The sequence below is a fragment of the Microcaecilia unicolor genome, chromosome 5 (assembly GCF_901765095.1).
Source record: "Microcaecilia unicolor chromosome 5, aMicUni1.1, whole genome shotgun sequence".
Taxonomy (NCBI): Eukaryota; Metazoa; Chordata; class Amphibia; order Gymnophiona; family Siphonopidae; genus Microcaecilia; species Microcaecilia unicolor.
In genome coordinates, this window is record NC_044035.1 from 79,588,711 (window position 1) to 79,604,639 (window position 15,929).

General features: G+C 43.0%; 1 protein-coding gene across 6 annotated transcripts in view; it reads right to left on the minus strand.

Annotated features, from left to right (window-relative positions):
* MYOF (myoferlin) overlaps nucleotides 1–15,929 on the minus strand; it is a 278,968-nt gene that overhangs the window by 153,572 nt on the left and 109,467 nt on the right. For all 6 annotated transcript variants that reach the window (XM_030203030.1, XM_030203027.1, XM_030203029.1 and 3 more), the window contains 4 exons: nucleotides 7,250–7,410; nucleotides 5,815–5,943; nucleotides 4,832–4,894; nucleotides 4,692–4,742 (listed from right to left, as the gene is read on the minus strand). In XM_030203030.1, coding sequence (XP_030058890.1) covers nucleotides 4,692–4,742; nucleotides 4,832–4,894; nucleotides 5,815–5,943; nucleotides 7,250–7,410 — 404 coding nt within the window. The remainder of the gene's footprint in view (nucleotides 1–4,691; nucleotides 4,743–4,831; nucleotides 4,895–5,814; nucleotides 5,944–7,249; nucleotides 7,411–15,929) is intronic.

Consider the following 15,929-nt stretch of genomic DNA (forward strand, 5'->3'; position numbering starts at 1 on the left):
GGAGAAAATTTTTCTTCACCCAACGTGTAATTAGACTCTGGAATTCATTGCCGGAGAACGTGGTACGGGCGGTTAGCTTGACGGAGTTTAAAAGGGGTTAGATAGATTCCTAAAGGACAAGTCCATAGACCGCTATTAAATGGACTGGAAAAATTCCTCATTTTTAGGTATAACTTGTCTGGAATGTTTTTACGTTTGGGGAGCGTGCCAGGTGCCCTTGACCTGGATTGGCCACTGTCGGTGACAGGATGCTGGGCTAGATGGACCTTTGGTCTTTCCCAGTATGGCACTACTTATGTACTTATGTACTTATGTTGACCGCTAATCAGAGGGGGAAGTCTCCTCTGAGACTGTGCCCTCTCAGTGTTAGAACAGGCCTGACCCTAGTTGGCAAAGCAGCAACAGCCCTCATCCCTACCTGAAAAGGGAAGAGTCCACCACCTCTGGCAAATGAGCACGTGGGGATCTTGTCATGTAGGTACTTGTCCACTGGACACTGAACCAAGATTACCACATCATATAGACCAAACTCCAGAGAGTAACAAATTAGCAGAGCAGATGGTGTAGATAGGCAGATCGGATGGGCTGTATGGTCTATTATCTGTTGCCTTGTTTTATGTAATAACTTTCAGTCATTACCAACTAGGGACGAACTGACCATTCGAGCAACCAGGCAGTGCCCAACGGCCCAGAGGCTCTGCCCAAATGCTCGTCGTGCCGCTGGTGATCTAGTGGCTTCAGTGGGGGGGGGGAGAATATATTTTTTCCTGCCCGGCCCACTGGGCTGCCAGTATTCCCCCCTGCCCAGCACCACCGTATTTTAAAAATGGCAGCCAAGACTCTCACGAGACTGTCCAGACCTGCAAGAATACAGAGGGAAGTCTCGGTCACCATTTTGAAAACACGGCAGCTGTGCAGCAGGCAGAAAAGAACATGCCCCTCCCGCAGAGGCCACCATACTACCAGGACCCTCATGTAGCACTGGGACAGCGGGGGTGGCGGCAGCAGCTGGGTTGCCTGTAAACCCAACTTGTTTATGGCCCTTGAGGACTGGAAGTGACTACTACTGGATGAACCACTTAACAGGTTATTATTAAAAAAAAACACACCTTAATACATTGTTCAGTAACGTAGTAACATAGTAAATGACGGCAGATAAAGACCTGTACGGTCCATCCAGTCTGCCCAACAAGATACTTTATATGTATACCAGAGTTTCTTTTGCCCTTGCCTTTCTCAAGACACAGACCGTAGAAGTCTGCCCAGCATTGTTCTTGTACTAAGTTCTGAAGCTAACATCGAAGCCCCTTAAAATTTACACTCCAGCCCATCCCCATCTATTCAGTCACGATCAGGGCATAGACCCTAGAAGTCTGCCCAGCTCCCGTTTTGTTTCCCCAATTACCGGCAACTGAACTGATTTCCCCCTAAAATTCTGCATCAATTCAAATTACTATCTTTGTTCTTGGAATAGGTAAACTAATTCTCAAACCCACAGGTGCTCTCTGTTCTCAGGTTGCGTCCTTCCTCATACTTCAACTAACCGGCTTCAATATTTTTCTCTAGCTGCTCCACAAGTGAACACACTGTTCCCTAGCCACAAGAGTAATCCTTCCTGCACCTTGGGGTAGGGTGGCGACACAAAAGAGAAAAGGGCCCAAGGGAAAAGAGCAAGGAAGACCCAAAGCAGGGGCAATAAGAGGGAGGGGAAGGAACAGGGAGTAGGAATTAAACTGAGTGGGGTGAGAGAAAGAGAGAGAGACTAATGAGAAGTTGGTGACTTTCCCTCTTTCCTCCCATTTCAATCCTGCCCCGATGTAAATCCACAATGCACAAAAATGTGAATAAAATGCATCACCGAAATCCAAAACTGTTGCCTTGTCCCCTTAAACTTTTTCATGCTTTGCACACGCTTATGGAATTTTGTCACCTCTAGCAAGGTGGTCCTTGAAGAAAGGTGTTTTTTTAAAGTGAAAAAGGAGCTCTGTTGAACCTCCTTGTCTCATTAACCGATTATACAACACAGAGATGTATCATTATTTAGTGTGCTTTTTGATTCTGAGTTAGAGTTTCATACGGACCAAATAGATTCTCACTGTGTAGGAGACCTTAATGTTTTGATTGAACTAAAGTGTTTTAAATATTACCCATGCAACTCACTGATATTCACCAAGTGTTAGAAGGCCGTATTATATACAGTGAGTATCAAAGACCAGCCTAAATCAAGGCAGCATTCATTCAGCTCTGCTCTTCCACTACCATTGGTTGTGAACCACGGTTTATTAACTAAGAGCCCCCAACACTAATCATTCAATCTCATAATTTACAATCCACAATTGAGGCACTCATTAATAGTTTTCTTTATTTACAGTGACAGTTTTATTAAACAAATTAACTATTGTTTTGTTTGATAGCTTTCGCTTTCCTGTTTGGGTTTGTTGTTGCTGAAGTTTTTCTACCTTTTTCAAGCAGGCACACTTAACCAAGAATTTAGAAATCATGTGACTGGGGGCAATGCAAACCAAATTCCACTTTATTCTGTATTTTGCCTCTATTGCACCCTTCACAAACCTCTGTTCTTACAGTGCAATAGCAAACACTTTGAAACACAGGTTAAATTTATGATCTGCTTTCATACTGTCATTAATAACCTCCTGCATGAAGGCTTCTGCCTTTGGGGGCTGAAATAGACTTTCTTCATGTGAAAATGTTTATAAAGCAGAGCAGTCTCTTAACTATCAGTGCAAATTCTTAAGCAATGAGTCAAGTGTGTGTGTGTGTGGAAAACTATGAACTTTCAGCAGTTCTAAAAGCAACACCAAGTAGCAGGGGGAAGAATGTCTGCAGCACAGTATAAAAAATGGTCCTTATCAGCAATGTTGCAGACTGTGCTGGAGAATAAGGAATGAGGTGGATAATCCAGATCAACTAAGAAAATGAGAGATTCTGCACATGGGTTAAGTCTAGCACTTATGAATTAAAAAGGCAACTCTAAATCAGGGCACCACCATTTAGATGCCATAATAAAGCAGGCAGCGAGTCCGTTCTATAAGGACACTTACACATTAGAGTGTCCTTACACTATACTAGCGTAAACTGGCACTGATGCGCCTAAATATAGATGCTAACATTTCTATGGCTCGCTTAAATGCTGGCGCCTAATTGTGACAATGCGTATAATTCACGCTTTCCAAAAATACTAGGACTAGGGGGCATGCGATGAAATTTAAAACAAATAGGAGAAAATTTTTCTTCACCCAACACATAATTCGTTGCCGGAGAACGTAGTGAAGGCGGTTAGCTTGGCAGAGTTTAAAAAGGGGTTGGACGGTTTCCTAAAGGACAAGTCCATAGACCGCCACTAAATGGACTTGGGAAAAATCCACAATTTCGGGAATAACTTGTATAAAATGTTTCTACGTTTGGGTAGCTTGCCAGGTGCCCTTGACCTGGATTGGCCGCTGTCAGGGACAGGATGCTGAGCTCGATGGACCTTTGGTCTTTTCCCAGTATGGCATTACTTATGTACTTATTTACAGTTGCCTGCTCAAATGTTGCCCTGCCCATGGTCCTCCCCTGTGAACATTAATCTTTCAAATATACACTCAGGGCCACCGACAGAGGGGGAAAGATTTCCTGGGTCGGGCCTCCAAGGGGGCCCAGCGCCACCACTGCATCAGCGAGGCTTCTGGTGGCAGGCAGGCAGAAGGCGGCTCAGGCAAAATTGGTCTCGTCTCCTGCTCGTATGTGCTGGCCAGGAACTGAGTTATTGCAGTAAGTCTTCTCTGTCGCTGCAGGTCCTCCTTCCTGCCTTGTCCCACCTCCTCTCATGCGATGTACTTCCTGTTTCTGCCGCGGGAAGGGACGTGGCAGGAAGAGGATCTGTGGCAGAGAAGAGTTAACTTGGGTCCTAGCTGCCACGCACAAGCGCAGGAGAGAAGACAGACACCGAGGCGGTAGCAGATGCTGAGAATTAAGCAGGAACTGAGGTGTGAGGTGTGGGCCGGGCTTGGGGGTGGGGGGCTATTGTTTGTCCCAGGCCTAGCTTTGTCTCTCAGCAGGCTTGTATACACTGTAGCACGTGCATAATTATAGACTAGCATTTGTCATTAATGTAGTGCACACTTACCCGAATGGATGGCAGTATGCTAAACATTTAAGCACACAAAAGGCACAAAATTTATGCACACACTTTCCCTTTTAAAATTACCCCATGAAAAGAAGACACATATTTTCATTTGTTAAATAGTATGCACAAGCTTCCCCCCTTATTTTACATCATATTTAAAAAAAATAAAGTATGGAGGTATACAAATGCCACATAGTTTACCCATATATATATAGGTCAGTAACTTTTAAAGAACTCATTTTTGTGCATAAACCTCTGTTTTATGAGGGAATTTTCTAACAGTGCATATGAAAGGAAGGAACATATGCTCAGATGTTGCACCTATTTTATTACTTATTTAGGGCCCTGTTTATTAAGCCGCGTTAGAGGCGCATGAGTGTATTTTAGTGCACGCTAACCATGCAGATGCCCATAATACTCCATAGCACACACTAAAAACACTAGCGCACTTTAGTAAACAAGGCCCTTAATTCATTTTTTTAAATAAACCGCCTACTTGCTTCCTGTTATCTGCATTACAGCTCATAAATTAAATAGACAATGAAGCAAGGCTGTTACGCACCTTAAACTCTCCCAATAGGCTGTCTGCTCGTATAGAATAAGAATTATATACCTTAAAAGAAAAAGAAAAAATGGTCATATTTTAAACATTACTATATATCTTGGTCATATGGAAGCACATATTTTACAACTTTTTCTTACCCGAATGCTTACGGTTTCATCCAACAACTCTAAAGGTGTCATGTTGAGATTGTAGAAAAATATCTGTAACAAAAAAGATTTAGGACACTTACATGCTGTATTATGCAGTGGCTTAGCTACGTGGGGTCAAGGGGTCCCCCCAAAATTTCCTCTGAGCCCTGGTTGTTCTGGCGGGGTGTCCCCAACCCCTGCCAGCTGAAGCTTTGTCCAGTGCCAGTCTCTGGCGCTGGCGCGTTGCCTGCCCTGCTCTGTCTTCCCCTCAAGTCCAGCATGCTCCTTTTAGTGAAACTGAGTATGCTCAATTTCACTAAAAGGAGCGTGTAGGACGTAAGGGGAAAAAAGAGCAGGGCAGGCAATGCAGTGGCGCCGAAGACCGGCGCTGGACAAGGCTTCAGCTGGCAGGAGTTGCGGACCCCTGCCAGCCAAGGTATTTGCTATGGCAGTGGGTGGGGAGCGTCAGGTGGTGGGAGCGGGGGGCAGGGGGGGTCGGCAGATCAAAATGTGGCCCCCACCTCGGGCTCTGGCCCCCCTCCCACCGCGAGGTCTGGCTATGCCCCTGGTATTATGTACAACTTAAATTATTCACTGCTAATTAAATGCACATTTTCTAGTAAATAAAACAGCTTTATTTCTTCTTAAAGTAACTTTTTGAATTAATGCATGCTCTACTATAGCATAAGACCTCACCACCTAGACAAACACAGACATCGAGACAATGGAAAAGATTTTCCATTCTGCCTAGTATTGACCTTTAAGCAATGAATGGTGCTTAGAAATTTCCTGTCAGGTGGATACTTATGTCCTTTAGAATCAACTTCGCCATAATATAACAACTGATCAAGTGAAAGCAATAGTGAGTATTAACACCCTAGAATAGGAGAGTAACTTTATAACCAAAACTGTTCAGTGTGTTTTAGCTGGGGGTTTTTTGTTTCTGTCGCATCAGATCAATACAATGACAACTGTCTTATCCAAGCACTCACCTCATCAAAAAAAGGATTGTTCCCTCTCTTTATTCTTGTTCGGTGTGTTTGACCGGCTATGTGAACTTTGACTACTGGTTTTATGTTACTGCCAGATAACTGACGGCCTTCAATGACCCTAACACGGACCTGCAAAGAACCAGTTGCACATTAGAAGGTTAATTGTTACAAAATGCATTTAACTTCTGCTTGTACCTGTGTTAGTTTTTGTAACCCGCCTAGTTTTTAGGCAGTCTAGACTACTAGTGAATTTAGATGGCTTGTTCTCTAGAAACAGAGTAAAAACATTGTCAAGCACTTCAAATTCACTGTGAGAACTAAATTTTCCAGCAGGTTTTATCAAGCTCCTGGACTAAGGGAGTGGAGGAGTGGCCTAGTGGTTAGAGCACCTGTCTTGACATCCAGAGGTGGCTGGTTCAAATCCCACTGCTGCTCCTTGTGATCTTGGGCAAGTCACTTAACCCTCCATTGCCTCAGGTACAAACTTAGATTGTGAGCCCTCCTGGGACAGGGAACTACTACTACTGAAAAAGGTGAGAGCAAAATCCAAATAAATAAATAAGGAGCCCTTTTTCTAATGTTCGGTAAGATTTTGCACTTACCATGCATCAGCGCAAGCTAAGTGCAAAGCCTGTGTGGTAAATTCAGGGGGGCCTGTCCAGCTTCCACTCTACATACTACAAACAGCGCAGACACTTAATTGCAGATACACAGTAGCAGATAAAATGAGTAGCTGCTCTACCTACTACTGCATATAACACAGTGGGTTCCTTTTACTAAGTCGCATAAGCGTCTATGCATGCCCAACGTGCGCCGAAATGGAGTTACCGCCCAACTACCGCATGGCTCTTGCGGTAATTTCAATTTTGGCGTGTGTCCAATGCCGCACATCTGAAAAATATATATATATTTTTGGGGCGTGCGTGATGGACACACGTCAAGTGACATTACCACCCGGTTACCGTGCGAGTCTTTACGGTTAGGTCAATGGCTGGCGGTAAGGTCTCCGACCCAAAACAATTTTGGCAAAAATTTTTAAAAAGGCCTTTTTTTTACAGGTGTGCTAAAAAATGGATCGGCGTGCGCCCAAAACCCATACCTACGGTACCGAAAGCCATTTTTCAGCACGCCTTTGTAAAAGGACCCCAGTATTTGCATACGAACGGGCCCCCACAGCAATTAACAGATACCAATGGTGTTAGCATACACAGTTACTAAATAGCCTCTTAATTATTGTTCTAGCACGGCACATCCACTGACTGAATATATAAGATATAGAAAACATACTTTCAATGCCAAAGAAAAAATCCTCAACCCACTATATAACACATTCATTACCTCTTTTTCCTAACCTGTGCCACACATTCTAGTCAATTTAGAAAGCACATAATTACTTCCACCTATTCATAAATTTTATAAGGCAGCAAATAATAACCTGAAAATCTTGTGGCTTATTGGATAGAATTCTTCTATTCGTCTTTCCTTTAACAATACGTCGTGCAAGCTGGGCATCAGGCTGTCCACCTGGAACTGCTGGGACCATTCCACCATAGCCAATATCAACCGTGTCTTCATCACCTCCTTGCTCTTCACCATCTACAACAAAGAAAGCAAATAATTTAAAGGGGAAGTCTTATAAAACATTAATGTTTGGTGAAATTTTACCTAAGTAGCATCTAAAATCAACTGAAATGAAGCCAGAGTCCAAGACAGTAATTCAAGGAAATCAAATTCCAACCACACAGACAAAACATCTCAAAACCAAAAGGTCTTGCCACTAGTGATTTCATTATCCAAGGCACTGCATTGGAAGCAGACTTCATGAGCCCCAACAAAGTACTATGCCTTCCAGGTTCCTCAGCTAGAGGAAATACAAACCAAATTCTGAGTGTGATTAGAGAAGAGAGTAAAGATTCTAAGGCTGATGTTGTGACCTGGACAGGGATAGCATACTTGTAAGTACAGAGAGCTTTCCAGAAGCTGAGGGAAGGGTCGAGGTCCTTGGTAAGGACTGTGGCTTTTTCTGAAATACTGCCTGCCTATGGAAACAGTGAGGAAAGACTACAAAACACACAGAACTTCAATAGGTGGTTCAAAACCTGGTGCCAAAAGCAAAGTTTTAAATACATAGGAGGATGGGGCAATGTATAGAAAAGCAAAAGAGTTGACAGTAGTGGAGAAAGAATTCAAATAAACTATTTTAGCAACTCACCTATCAGCAAGCAAGTAGATGGGGAGACTAGACAGAAGGATAAACAGAGGGTGAGGTAACTGGAAAGGTATGTGCTCAAAATGCTCGCAGTCTATTCAACAAAGCTCATGATCTGTAAGGCAGACCTGGATATTGTTTCTATCATGGAGACATGGTTCAATGGCTTCCATGAATGGGATGCAAACATACTGTGCGCTATGGATTATCTTAGAAAGAGAAGATGAACATCCATCCACATAGGTGTAAGTCTACAGACCTCCAACACAGAGAAGATGGACAAAGATTTGTTCATAGATATCCAAAGGTTGGGTATGAAGGAGAAGGTGCTGTTGCTGGGGGATTTCAACCTGCTGGATGAAAATCAGAAGATCCCATCTGCGGAATCGGAAAAAAAGAAAGACTAAGGATGCTTTTCAAAGTGCACTGCCGAGACAAATGGCGATGGAATCCACAAGGGACGCTAAATCTTGTGCTCACAAATGGAGATAGTGTGTCCAGCATCAGGATGGGTGCCCACCTGGCCAACAGTGATCACCACACTGTATGGTTTGATGTAAGAGCTAAAGCGGAATGACCACGCACAAAACTCAAAATCCTGGATTTTAAGCATGCTGACTTTGTCAAATAGGGGAGTACCTGAAAAAGAGCCAGTGGAATGGATGGACATAGTAGTGGAGGATCTGTGATTCAAATCGAAAGGGGCTATAAAATCAGCAACAGATCTTTATATGTTTCCAAGTTTATTACACACTTTTTATCCCACTCTATGGCATTGCCACCTAGGCAGTTTACACTGTAAAAGTAATAAAAATAATTTTTAAACAAAAGAGGAAGTGCCAGAAAATTACAACATAGTGAGGGGGGAAAAAAGGGGCAGAATTACAACATATGACAGAAAAGCAGGGAAGGAATACACACCAGGTAAATTCAGTGCTTTGCACGATTCGCACAAAAGTTCTTCTGCATGTATTGTTTTAATGACCAAAAGAAGGAATTTATAAATGATCCTTTGTTTTACAGGTAGCCAAGGGACTGTCTTCCCATGGGACGTAATATGATCAAATTTACCTATCCTGTATATCAATCGGAGAGTAGTATTTTGAAGTAACTGTTTAAGATCTTTAACCCCCAACTCCTTTGTACAAGGAGTTACAGTAGTCCATCTTTGAGATCACAAGAGAATGGACTAAAATATTAAAGGGCCTTTTACAAATTGGCAGCAAGCCCAACACGGGCTTACCATTCGCTCTTTCAGGACCACCGCCGGCTCAACATTCCCGCCAGCGGTAGTCCTACCCTGAGCACGCACCATTTCCAGGGGAAAAAGAACCCCCCCCCCCCCCCAGAAATGGCTTGTGCGGCAATAACCCGGTGGTAATCGGGCATTGCGCGCATTACTGCCAGGTTAGTGCGGGAGCCCTTATCACCACCTAGTGGCGGTAAAGGCTACCCATTGCATGGCCATGCGGTAAGAGTTCTCTTACCGCATGGCCATGGGTGCCTGGAGTCTTTTTACCTGCTGCGGTAACAAGGGCCCTGGCAAGCGGGAAAAACGACCCCCACCACCACCAGCGCAGGGCCCTTTTTCCTGCAGCTTGGTAAAAGTGCCCCTAAGAGCTGAAGGTTCAAGCAACAGTCAAATAGATCTAATTCAGCGTAGTGTAAAGAACGTTTGACGAACCACCTAATTTGCTATTGAAAAGAGAGTATCATCTATAATAATCCCGAGAATACACATAAATGAGACTGCAGGAATATGGCTATTGCACAGAGCAACAGGTACACACAATATTTTAGTTGGATGATTAGTGAAAAGTAATGCAGTAGATTTAAGAGGTTTAAGATCAACTTATTATTTTGAAACTAATCTGTCAGCGACATAGTCTATTATTAATACCAGTAATATCTATAAGATCTAGATGATTAAGGGTACAGAGTTACTGAATATCATCTGCATATAGAAAAGTATTAAAATCAAGAGATTGTGCAAGGGAGAGGAAAGGGCCCCCCCCAAAATTAAACAAAAGCGGGGATAAAATGGATCCTTGTGTGAAACCCAAGGAGGGGAGGTATAAGGTTTGGTAACAGTAGTTGTACCATGAACAATATATGATGTATCTGTTAAGTAACACTGAAACAATTTAAGAACTGTACTTGTGAGGCCAATAGCTTAAGACGATGAATCAAAACAGAGTGATCAATAAGATCAAAAGCGGAAGTAAGTTCTAACGAAAGAAGGAGAACAGCTTTTAAATGATCAATATGGTATTGAATGTACGTAGTAATAACTAGTAGCGCCGTTTGCGTACTATGATGTTGACAGAAACCCATTTGAAACGGCTGCAACACGTTTGTAGTTGCAACAAAATCTAAAAGTTGAGAATAAACAAGATTCGCTACAATTTTAGCTATAAAAGACAAGTTAAAATTGGGACGGTAATTTTCAGAGGCAATGGATTTGAACGCGTCCTTAAGCTTGGGAAATACTGCAGCAATTTTCCATGATGAGGGGACAATACCCTTGAATAAACTGGTCTGAACTATAATATGGGTAAAAGGAAGAAAAGTTGTTATGAATTTTGTAATATACAGGGAAGGACGTGGATCTTGTGGAGCAGTAGTAACATGTAAAAATTGTATAGATCTGTCTAAATCTGCTGTCAAAGGAATGTGAAAAATAGCAAAAAAGAGAAGCAGGAAATGTTAGAAACATCCATCTGCAATTGTGAAGTGTTATTTTGAAAATTAAAAGTATTATGAAGTGTTGTCAAAGTAATCGGCAAGAGACTGAGGAGATGGAATTTAATTGTTAGTAGTTTGTGTAACATGGTAAGGAAGGTAAACAAGAACAAGAAAAAAAAAAAAGGAAAATCGATAAGGGTCACCAAACAAGTTGCTGACAAAATAAAGGCAAAATGGTGGGCTTTCATGAAATACAAAAGAACTCAAGAAAAGGAACACAGACGAGATTACCGGATAAAACTGAAAAAAGTGAAGAGAGAAATACAGCTGGCAAAGGCTCTGGCGGAAGAACAAATGGCTAACAATAAAGAAGGGTGACAAGTCTTTTCAGGTATATCAGTAAACGGAGGAAGGCTAGAAATGGAATTGTAAGACAAAGTTGCTATGAACTGCTATGTGGACAGTAATGAGGAAAAAGTAGATTAACTGACTGATTTCTTTAACTGGGTGACCAGAGAACTTGATAGTGAACATGTAATGGATGTAGTCTACTTGAATTTCAGTAAAGCATTTGACACAGTCCCTCATAGAAGGCTCATAAATAAAATCAGAAAGCTAAAGTTAGGACACAAAATGGTGAACTGGATTGGGAACTGGTTGACTGACAGATGGCAGAGGGTGGTAGTAAATTGAATCTATTCAAAGAATAGAAATGTAAGTAGTGGAATACCTCAAGACAAATCAACATTGTGTTTACTGCTGTTTGGCTTGGGAAGAAATAAGAAAAAGGACAGCAAGTCCTTTTCTTACAACATTTACGACCCCTGACGCAGGCATCTGCCGAAACACAGCCCGTGTTGGGTCCTATGTGAACGTATATTTTCTGGCATATCCAATTCAGAAGCCTCCTTGTGTTTGTTGTTTTCTTTTCTCTTGAGCTTAGAGAAGCTCTTTTTTTTCTCCACTTTTCTGTAAGCTGAATATCGTATAAAGCTTTTATTGAGTGGTCTTGCACATTACATATAAAAACTTTAATTTGAGATCTTCAATATTGTAGTTTCTAGCTCATGGTAATTAGTCAATTCTTTTTTTGGATCAATAAATTTTTATTAATATTTTTATATATAACATAACAAGCCTGAACAATAATATACAACCTCTAAAAGCAAAACAGAAAACCATACAATCCAACCCCCCAAACCTCCCCCTTCCCCTCCAACAAATCAATCCATCAACAGCATCCATTGTTGTTTCTTCAATGAATGCCAAAATTTTAAACAACCCCCTCCCCCATGGTTCCTAACCTCCCCATCCAGAAAAAGAATATCAAGGTGTGTCCATTCCTCATGATGCAGATTAAAACAGCCCTTATGCCGACCAGTCAGTTGCTCCATATCATATATTACTTTCAGTCTCTGTTTCCAATCCAATAAAATACATACCGAAGATTGGTCAATTCTTATGTTCTAACATACTGCAGTATAGAGCATATCTTTATTACATACAGCACTTCTGGATTCCAATATCTCATGGAGGCAATGGAATGAATAGAGCACACAGCAGCTGAAGCAAAAGGTATGTCAAATAGCTTGGGTACAAAGGCACAGCTGCAAGATCAGTGGGCATGGCACAAGCGAACACATGGCATCCTAAGAAGTCCACATACAGTGGGGGAAATAAGTATTTGATCCCTTGCTGATTTTGTAAGTTTGCCCACTGACAAAGACATGAGCAGCCCATAATTGAAGGGTAGGTTATTGGTAACAGTGAGAGATAGCACATCACAAATTAAATCCGGAAAATCACATTGTGGAAAGTATATGAATTTATTTGCATTCTGCAGAGGGAAATAAGTATTTAATCCCTCTGGCAAACAAGACCTAATACTTGGTGGCAAAACCCTTGTTGGCAAGCACAGCGGTCAGACGTCTTCTGTAGTTGATGATGAGGTTTGCACACATGTCAGGAGGAATTTTGGTCCACTCCTCTTTGCAGATCATCTCTAAATCATTAAGAGTTCTGGGCTGTCGCTTGGCAACTCGCAGCTTCAGCTCCCTCCATAAGTTTTCAATGGGATTAAGGTCTGGTGACTGGCTAGGCCACTCCATGACCCTAATGTGCTTCTTCCTGAGCCACTCCTTTGTTGCCTTGGCTGTATGTTTTGGGTCATTGTCGTGCTGGAAGACCCAGCCACGACCCATTTTTAAGGCCCTGGCGGAGGGAAGGAGGTTGTCACTCAGAATTGTACGGTACATGGCCCCATCCATTCTCCCATTGATGCTGTGAAGTAGTCCTGTGCCCTTAGCAGAGAAACACCCCCAAAACATAACATTTCCACCTCCATGCTTGACAGTGGGGACGGTGTTCTTTGGGTCATAGGCAGCATTTCTCTTCCTCCAAACACGGCGAGTTGAGTTCATGCCAAAGAGCTCAATTTTTGTCTCATCTGACCACAGCACCTTCTCCCAATCACTCTCGGCATCATCCAGGTGTTCACTGGCAAACTTCAGACGGGCCGTCACATGTGCCTTCCGGAGCAGGGGGACCTTGCGGGCACTGCAGGATTGCAATCCGTTATGTCGTAATGTGTTACCAATGGTTTTCGTGGTGACAGTGGTCCCAGCTGCCTTGAGATCATTGACAAGTTCCCCCCTTGTAGTTGTAGGCTGATTTCTAACCTTCCTCATGATCAAGGATACCCCACGAGGTGAGATTTTGCGTGGAGCCCCAGATCTTTGTCGATTGACAGTCATTTTGTACTTCTTCCATTTTCTTACTATGGCACCAACAGTTGTCTCCTTCTCGCCCAGCGTCTTACTGATGGTTTTGTAGCCCATTCCAGCCTTGTGCAGGTGTATGATCTTGTCCCTGACATCCTTAGACAGCTCCTTGCTCTTGGCCATTTTGTAGAGGTTAGAGTCTGACTGATTCACTGAGTCTGTGGACAGGTGTCTTTCATACAGGTGACCATTGCCGACAGCTGTCTGTCATGCAGGTAACGAGTTGATTTGGAGCATCTACCTGGTCTGTAGGGGCCAGATCTCTTACTGGTTGGTGGGGGATCAAATACTTATTTCCCTCTGCAGAATGCAAATAAATTCATATACTTTCCACAATGTGATTTTCCGGATTTAATTTGTGATGTGCTATCTCTCACTGTTACCAATAACCTACCCTTCAATTATGGGCTGCTCATGTCTTTGTCAGTGGGCAAACTTACAAAATCAGCAAGGGATCAAATACTTATTTCCCCCACTGTATGTATGTATATATTATCACTAAAGTTTCATTATTTTTGCTAGGAGTATGAACTGCTATGTTAAGTTTCCTTTCTACACTCTCTTACTTCCAGAAAGTCTTCTGTTAACTCTTTCCTTCCATGCACACTGCATCATGCCAGTAGTTTCTTGTATGTGCACTGCATAATACCACTAACATTATGGATCCCTACTTTCATTTGGCTTTGTAGGGGAGGAGGATTTGCACTCTCTCTGCACAAGGTCAAAAGTTTGTCAATTGGGTGTATTAATGTAACAGCGGCAGCCCCTTAGGCGCCTCTGCACTTCCCCTTATCCTAAATCATTGACCCTCTCTTTTTCTCATCCCTGACTCCTACCTTCAGTCACCAACAGCTGAACTACATGACAAGCTCGCATTCTGTGAAGTACTTGCATCCTGCAAAATAAAACCACTTTGCTGAAAAATTATACTATTCAATCATTCACTTTGGGGGAGAAACAGACAGTTAAGGATTCAAAGAAAGATCAAGTAATGATTGAGAGCTGCCTTCAGTTAAGACTTTCCAAAGCAGTATGTGACCAAAATCACCTTTCGTTAAACCAATCTAGTAGAGATACAAACCCCACTTGGTGTGAAACCAATGTTTAAAGCAGAAGCACCCCCCCCCTCCTCCTCAACACAAACACACAAGTGCAGAGCCTCGCCTTAGACTTTACCAAGGATTGGCAGGAACCTGTGGCCATTTCTTTGGGCAGATAAATCCACAGAAATCAAGCAGGAATTTAATTATGATTTCTTTGTTTTACTACACTTTGGGAACGTTTTATCAGCACCTTCTGTTCCATTCATATATTCGCAGATGTACACAAGGTTCATTTTTGCTGGTTCATGTTCCATTTAATTTGTCATTTGTTTGTACTTGTATTTTTGTGTCATGTTTGTATTATCATTCTTTGCATTATTATACATCGATTTGTATTTTAAAAAACTATATATTTTTATTTATATATTTACTAGTAAAAAAAAGCCCCGTTTCTGATGCAAATGAAACGGGGGCTAGCAATGTTTTCTTCTGTGTGCATGTGGGAGTGTGTGTGCCTGCCCTCTGGCCTCTCTCCCCTCCCCCCTCTGAGTCCTTCACTGTTACAGAGCCAGCGATTTGATTTCGTGCTCTGCTGTTTTCCTTCACTGACTGTGTTACAGAGAGGGCGGGGCAGACACTCATAGGGAAACCGGATATCTCGCCCCCTTCACACTTCCGGCTGGAGGCTTCATAGAACGTTGGTGTTGCCTTTTATATAGCGAGATCATATAGCTGTGACCCCTCAGGAAGGCATACAGCCGAAACATGGATCATATTGGGTCCGGATGATACGTGTGACTTCTAGTGGAAAACAAACTTTTTGGAAGACATTTGCACTCTAGTAGTTTCTTGGAACATTCTTCCACTTTTTGGTTGCCCATTTCTTTGGAAACCAGAAGGTGCAATTGGTTGTGGGGCTCTCCTAACTGAAGGGTGTAGCTAGCAATGTGGGATACCATTAAGAAATGTTAATTCTCCCCTTCCCTCCCCTTCCTTACTATCTGCCCCGCGCCGCCCTTAATCTTTAATGTACCTCCGTCCCAGCGCCGGCCGCGTCATTTCAAAGCCTGCCCTGCCTGTCTCTGTTCTTCTCTCCCTTCGTTCCCTCAGAGTCCCGCCCTGGAGAAAATGATGTCAGAAGGCGGGACTCTGCAGAACGAAGGGAGAGAATAGAGACGGGCAGGGCGGGCTTCAAAATGACGCGGCCGGCGCTGGGACGGAGGTACATTAAAGATTAAGGGTGGCGCGGGGCAGATAGTAAGGAAGGGGAGGGAAGGGGAGGGGAGACTCATGGTGCCGCTCGCCCAGATGGATGGACGCAGGGGCAGGGGAGAGGAGAATCATGCTGGGTATGGATGAAGGGGGCAGGGGACAAAATGGAGGGCAGGGGAGAGGAGG